The sequence below is a fragment of the Sinocyclocheilus rhinocerous genome, unplaced genomic scaffold, assembly GCF_001515625.1.
Source record: "Sinocyclocheilus rhinocerous isolate Xijiao unplaced genomic scaffold, SAMN03320098_v1.1 scaffold828, whole genome shotgun sequence".
NCBI lineage: Eukaryota > Metazoa > Chordata > Actinopteri > Cypriniformes > Cyprinidae > Sinocyclocheilus > Sinocyclocheilus rhinocerous.
The window spans coordinates 61,589-69,277 of NW_015634025.1; the positions used below are offsets into that span (position 1 = coordinate 61,589).

The following is a 7,689-nucleotide window of genomic DNA, read 5'->3' on the forward strand; positions in this document are numbered from 1 at the left end:
TGCAGGAGAACTGCCTGAAGGACCCTTGGACCGTCCCTCGTCCGGCTCCGCTGGGTAGCCCCGGCGTGCGGCTCAATCCCACTCTGCGCATGAGCTCGCTGGACGACAGCTCCTGGTCCTTCCCCAGCCCTCCCCGTCCAAGCGACGCCCTGTTCTGGGACCAAACCAAGCCCAAGAGCCCCGCCGGCGACTGGGCCCAACCGCACTGAGTCACGCTCCCGCCACACCACACCTTACCTGCCTTAACACACACGTCCCTCTCTGGATGATCCCGGATGAGCAAATACCTCGAGCAGACTGGGACGGAGAAACCCACGCGGGACACCAAACACCCGAGAGCCGGACGCTGGAATGGACGCGTTCCTGACGTATATTTGTGATTCATTATATCCTATAGGCTTGTGTTCATCTCGAGTCGATTCTATTAACCGTGACGGATCCTGTCTCGTATTATGAACGTGTAAGGGGAATGTTTTAGTAGTTCACGCACTCCTCGAAGGATTTTTCTTTAGGAACACATCTGTCGTGTCTTTATACCCATATACAGCTGTTCAAACCCCAAATCAGGGGAAACAAAGTTTTAGTGTTTAGATTTAGTCAATAAATGAGCTGATCTGTGGGCAGCGGGTGTGTTTGTGCAAGTTATTTTGCTTTAAACGGGGTCTCGCAGTCAACCTGAAAATTTGCATATTAAAAAGTCTTTCTATAGTAAATGATCGACTTTTTTTAGGGCCAGAGAACTTACTGTATCCGTTAGTTTTCTTCCTCTGCTCTTGAGTCTATGGCAGCCCACAGAACCGCTTGCGAGAAAGTGATGAAATTTGGCACACAGATAGAGGACAGTCTCAACATTAACCATAGCAAATTTGGAGTCTCTAACCCTATAGCGCCACCAACAGCTCAAATTTGCACTCATGTTTATGCTAATAACTTTTGAACCGTAAAGTCTAGCAAAAGCAAAATTCTTTTCAAAATTTCTCTGAAAAATTCAGAATTCCTTTAACAAACAAAATTCCTCGGCTCATGCTGATTCGATGGCACCCTATGACGTCATTTTCCATCATGAAAATGTTCCTGCCATTTTGAATTTTTCGAAAAACTTGCTTCTTTTTGAATTGCTCCTAGGCTGTTGCTCCAATTTTCAGGAAATTTGACTCCGATCATCTTCAGACCATGCCGACAAAAAGCTATGGAATTCAAGTTGATTAGTTAAACCGTTCTCGAATAACACGCAAACAAATTTGTCGAAGGGCATGCCAAAATGGACGTGAGGCTATATCTCCGCAACGCTTTAGCGTATTGAGATCAAACATGGTGTGTGTTATAACAACCATGACTTGAGAATACCTGTACAGTTTTGGCACAGCGCCACCTAGTGGTCAGGAGATATGAAAAATTGTTATTTTTGAACAATTTGTCCAAAAATCACAAAACTGTTAATTTTCAATTTGGTGGCGACAAACTGAGTCAAATGATACCCCACATTAGCTATTTTGGGTGTCGGCCATTTTTAATTTAGTAAATTTTGTCGTAAAATCACAAAACTTGGTATGCATCTTTGACACCACACCCTGAAGATACTCAAAAAGTTTTGGGGCAGTGCCACTTTGTGGTAAAAAATCAGAATGAAATTTTAAAAAATGCTAATAGCCAAACTCGTCCTGGACCATTGGTCCGATTTTTACCAAATTTGAACCAGATCATCTTCACACCATGCCGACAAAAAGCTATGGAATTCAAGTTGATTAGTTAAACCGTTCTCGAATAACGTGCAAACAAATTTGTCGAAGAGCATGCCAAAATGGACGTGAGGCTATATCTCCGCAACGCTTTAGCGTATTGAGATCAAACATGGTGTGTGTTATAACAACCATGACTTGAGAATACCTGTACAGTTTCGGCACAGCGCCACCTAGTGGTCAGGAGATATGATTTTTTTTTATTTTTGAACAATTTGTCCAAAAATCACAAAACTGTTAATTTTCAATTTGGTGCGACAAACCGAGTCAAATGATACACCACATTAGCTATTTTGGGTGTCGGCCATTTTTAATTTAGTCAATTTTGTCGTAAAATCACAAAACTTGGTATGCATCTTTGAAACCACACCCTGAAGATACTCAAAAAGTTTTGGGGCAGTGCCACTTTGTGGTAAAAAATCTGAATGAAATCTTAAAAAATGCTAATAGCCAAACTCCTCCTGGACCATTGGTCCGATTTTTACCAAATTTGACTCAGATCATCTTCACACCATGCCGACAAAAAGTTATGAATTTTGTGTCGATACACAAAACGTTTTTTGCTTAACGCATCAACAAATTTGATGACCGCAAACACGCTGCCATACTGCATCTGAGGCTGTATCTCTGCAAAGCTTTGACATATTGACACCAAACTGTATGTGTGTATTTGTCACCTCACACTGACCTCACCACATCAATTTGACAACAGCGCCACCTATTGGTCAAAAGCGATAAACCATTGCATCATATTACTAGTGATTGCATTTGATTTTTTAGCCATTTTGGCTAAAGTCATCTTTAAATTACTCATTGCAGTTGATCTGATGCTTGCTGCCTTGCTTAGCTCCTCATTTGCCTCATTTTGTTGTGTTTGGCTCCTTAATTGCTATATTTAAGATTCTTGCAATTCTTGAAGAATCAGAAACTGAAGCCCTGTTTAAAGTCAACATGAAACATGCCATTTTACTTCTCTAATCTGATGAGTATTCATTAAGAAGATGTGATTTTATCCATCAGGAATCAATGGATCTGGTTGTGAAAGGCTTTCTTTTAAATCTTTAATGTTGATGAATGATTGTAATGTTTCTTTTTCTTTAGAACACGTGCACTGATGAATCTTTCAAAGATGTTTGTAAAATAAAACATATATATATGGCCAAAATCTGAGACAAACCACCTTAACGGCATTAATAATGTACAGAGACACAAGCAGTCGGTGTTTCTAATGACGGACGAGTGTTTGTCACAGATCACAGTAAAATGTTTTGTCACAAAACGGTTTTTGCTTAACGCATCAACAAATTTGATGACCGCAAACACGCTGCCATACTGCTGCATCTGAGGCTGTATCTGTGCAAAGCTTTGACATATTGACACCAAACTGTATGTGTGTATTTGTCACCTCACACTGACCTCACCACATCAATTTGACAACAGCGCCACCTATTGGTCAAAAGCGATAAACCATTGCATCATATTACTAGTGATTGCATTTGATTTTTTAGCCATTTTGGCTAAAGTCATCTTTAAATTACTCATTGCAGTTGATCTGATGCTTGCTGCCTTGCTTAGCTCCTCATTTGCCTCATTTTGTTGTGTTTGGCTCCTTAATTGCTATATTTAAGATTCTTGCAATTCTTGAAGAATCAGAAACTGAAGCCCTGTTTAAAGTCAACATGAAACATGCCATTTTACTTCTCTAATCTGATGAGTATTCATTAAGAAGATGTGATTTTATCCATCAGGAATCAATGGATCTGGTTGTGAAAGGCTTTCTTTTAAATCTTTAATGTTGATGAATGATTGTAATGTTTCTTTTTCTTTAGAACACGTGCACTGATGAATCTTTCAAAGATGTTTGTAAAATAAAACATATATATATGGCCAAAATCTGAGACAAACCACCTTAACGGCATTAATAATGTACAGAGACACAAGCAGTCGGTGTTTCTAATGACGGACGAGTGTTTGTCACAGATCACAGTAAAATGTTTTGTCTTGATACCAACTGCGTTCTGTCCTGTTTAAAGAAATGTGAAGCACAAAGCTGATGAAAAATCTATTGTATGTGTATCTAAAACTTAGAATAGTCTACAGGTTCCACTTTGAGAAACAACTGGTATTGAAGGTTATCTTGTGCTGATAGTTCACCCTAAAATGAAAATCCTGTCATTATTTACTCACCCTCATGTTGTTGCAATCCCCTAAGACTTTCCTTCATCCTCGGAACACAATTGAAGATATTTTAAATGAAATCCGAGAGGTTTCTGTCCCTCCATTGACAGCCTGAGCAACTTTCACTTCGAAGGCCCAGAAAGGCAGTGATGGAAGTAGAACATGTTACTCCACTGGTTAATTTTCTGAAGCGATGGGAATAACAACTATATTCAACATTTTCTTCGCTTCCGCTTAATGACAGAATTTTCATTTTTGGGTGCACTATCCCTTTAAAAGCTGAGATTTGCCAGTTTGATCATGTGACCACAGTGCTTGATCTGCTGATGCTCGCTGGAGGTTTTGTGTTTCTGGAAACGTTTTGAAGTTTGATTTGACATGAAACACGTTCGGCTCTACTGCAACCGATCTGAGAACCAAATGCAATGTACAGTAGATTATTTTTTAGGATTATCAATCCTGAAAATGTGTAAATATTCAATAAATGAATTCATGTGAACATTTGTATTTGCTCAAGTCTAAGGGTTAAAAGGTCTGATGTAACGTTGCTGTATCCGTGGAGGGTTGAGATGTGATGCTGTGATGATACATTCTGGAATTATTGTAACTTTGCATTTGAAGGATGAATATAAATTGTATCTGATGCTCTTATGACCGTTAGCTCTAACAAACTATCCCATTTTCAAAGGGTTTTGATTTTTGAGTGATAGAATTTTTCTTGTAAAAAAAATATTGTGCAGCACAACTGTTTTCAACATTGATAATAATCAGAAATGTTTGTTGAGCAGCAAATCAGCATATTAGAATGATTTCTGAAGATCATGTGACACTGAAGACTGGAGTAATGATGCTGAAAATACAGCTGCGCATCACAGAAATAATTACAGTTTAACACATTCACATAGATAACAGTTATTTTACATTCTAATATTTCACAATTTTTACTGTATTTTCGATCAAATAAATGCAGCCTTGGTGAGCAGAAGATACTTTTTAAAGACATTACTGACCCCAAACCTTTTGTTATATATAATTTAAAATATTTTATTAAAAGTACACAATATCACCAGTTATTTATATTATATTTAGCATTTTTTTAAAATTTTGCTACAGTGCTACAAACAATTACAGACACTGAATTACAGCAGCTGAACGATCGTTCCAGGAGGTTCTGATTGAACAACTTCCTGAATCTGAAGCACAAACTGATTGAAAATCATCCGAACACGAGCATCATGAATAACTCTGAGCTATGGATTTTAAAACACACAAACAAACCGCAGGTTCTGTGGCAGTAAGTCCCGGGGGTCTGTGGGACGATACACATCTAATGTGATTCAGAAACATTCTCTATGAATTCTTATTAGACTAGTGATGATTCATAAGAGCTAATCATGAATATAAACCACAGCAATGCAACAGATACAGAAAACGTCCATCAGAGACAACAGCGTCTCTAAAAACGACCAGAAATGACTTTCATGGTCCATCCTCCTCCTCCTCGCTGCAGTGTTCTTCATCACGTTCATCACATGCTGGTGGGAAGCTTCTGCTTTCTGTTCTTGGCTGGAATCCCCGTCTGTTCGTATTCGCGTTTCTCTCTGAGATACTCCTGTTTGCACTCCTCGAAGAACGCAGGATCCTGATAACTGAGAGAAGAAACGCCATTCAGAGCACGATCACACACTAAAATACATGACCAAAACTCCTGCTTCATCAACATTTATCAAATAAACATGATCTTCAAACTTGATTTTCATGGCACTTTTTTGTTGTTTTATATATATATATGTGACCCTGGCAGCTTTGATCACAGAAATAAATTACAGTTTAACACATTCACATAGATAAGTTATTTTACATTCTAATAATATTTCACAATTTTTACTGTATTTTCGATCAAATAAATGCAGCCTTGGTGAGCAGAAGATACTTTTTAAAGACATTACTGACCCCAAACCTTTTGTTATATATAATTTAAAATATTTTATTAAAAGTACACAATATCACCAGTTATTTATATTATATTTAGCATTTTTTAAAAATGTTGCTACAGTGCTACAAACAATTACAGACACTGAATTACAGCAGCTGAACGATCGTTCCAGGAGGTTCTGATTGAACAACTTCCTGAATCTGAAGCACAAACTGATTGAAAATCATCCGAACACGAGCATCATGAATAACTCTGAGCTATGGATTTTAAAACACACAAACAAACCGCAGGTTCTGTGGCAGTAAGTCCCGGGGGTCTGTGGGACGATACACATCTAATGTGATTCAGAAACATTCTCTATGAATTCTTATTAGACTAGTGATGATTCATAAGAGCTAATCATGAATATAAACCACAGCAATGCAACAGATACAGAAAACGTCCATCAGAGACAACAGCGTCTCTAAAAACGACCAGAAATGACTTTCATGGTCCATCCTCCTCCTCCTCGCTGCAGTGTTCTTCATCACGTTCATCACATGCTGGTGGGAAGCTTCTGCTTTCTGTTCTTGGCTGGAATCCCCGTCTGTTCGTATTCGCGTTTCTCTCTGAGATACTCCTGTTTGCACTCCTCGAAGAACGCAGGATCCTGATAACTGAGAGAAGAAACGCCATTCAGAGCACGATCACACACTAAAATACATGACCAAAACTCCTGCTTCATCAACATTTATCAAATAAACATGATCTTCAAACTTGATTTTCATGGCACTTTTTTGTTGTTTTATATATATATATATGTGACCCTGGAGCACAAAACCAGTCTTTAAGTTTCAATTTTGTGAAATTGAGATGTATACATCATCTGAAAGCTGAATAAATAATCTTTCCATTGATGTATGGTTTGTTAGGATAGAACAATATTTGGCTGAGATACAACTATTTGAAAATCTGGAATCTGAGGGTGCAAAAAAATCTAAATATTGAGAAAATCATCTTAATGTATCAAATATCATGAACGTTTAAATTGTTAACATCATGAAAAAATCTTTATAATGTTACAATGTAACACTTTCTTGTGTCAGAAAAGATCTAAATATTTTAGGAGACTTTGTCTCAATCACGAACATCTAACAGCTACATTCTGACAGACACGAATTTACTTAAATATTTTATATTTTAAAACATAGCTAGTCTAGTGCTTTAATAACATAATAAAAATACATAATTAATAATTGGTAAAAAAAAAAAAAAAAACTTGATTATACAAATTTTTATTTTAGTTTGTTTTTTATATATATTTGTAAAAAAGGGTTCTTAAGAATCTTTGTGTCAAGATTTTTATTAAATGAACCATGTTTTCAAACTTAATTTGCATGGTAATTTATTTATTTATTTATTTTTGGGACTAGCTTCAGAAATGTTTGTAATGTAAATGTTATGTAATTATCCTAATATTTATATGACCATGTGCTCATTTCAAAAACATTTAAAGAGACTTTGTCTGCCAAATTGAAGTTGTAGATGTTCATGATTGTGAGTCAAAGTGTTTCATTTATTTTATATTTTAAAAAAGTCACTCCAGTGCTTTAATGTCATAAAAAAAAAATCTAGCAGTTTTGTATAATTTATTATTTTCATTATTAATTACATATTTTTATTAATGAAGCATAATGCAATTTTAGGATCAACCAACTAGACCATTTTGATTTGATATAAAATCAAGATTTTGATTAAATAAACCATGTTTTCAAACCTTTTTTTAGGATCTCTAGATGGATACACCAATGAGACCAGACGTGCCCATTTATATATATATATATATATATATATATA

General features: G+C 36.6%; 1 protein-coding gene across 1 annotated transcript in view; it reads right to left on the reverse strand.

Moving 5' to 3' along the window:
• Window positions 1–5,923: 5,923 nt before the first annotated feature.
• The window catches only part of LOC107745169 (COX assembly mitochondrial protein homolog), a 7,320-nt gene continuing 5,554 nt past the window's right edge, over window positions 5,924–7,689 (reverse strand). The window contains exon 4 of the mRNA XM_016559016.1: window positions 5,924–6,509. Coding sequence (XP_016414502.1) covers window positions 6,389–6,509 — 121 coding nt within the window. The 3' untranslated portion in view covers window positions 5,924–6,388. The remainder of the gene's footprint in view (window positions 6,510–7,689) is intronic.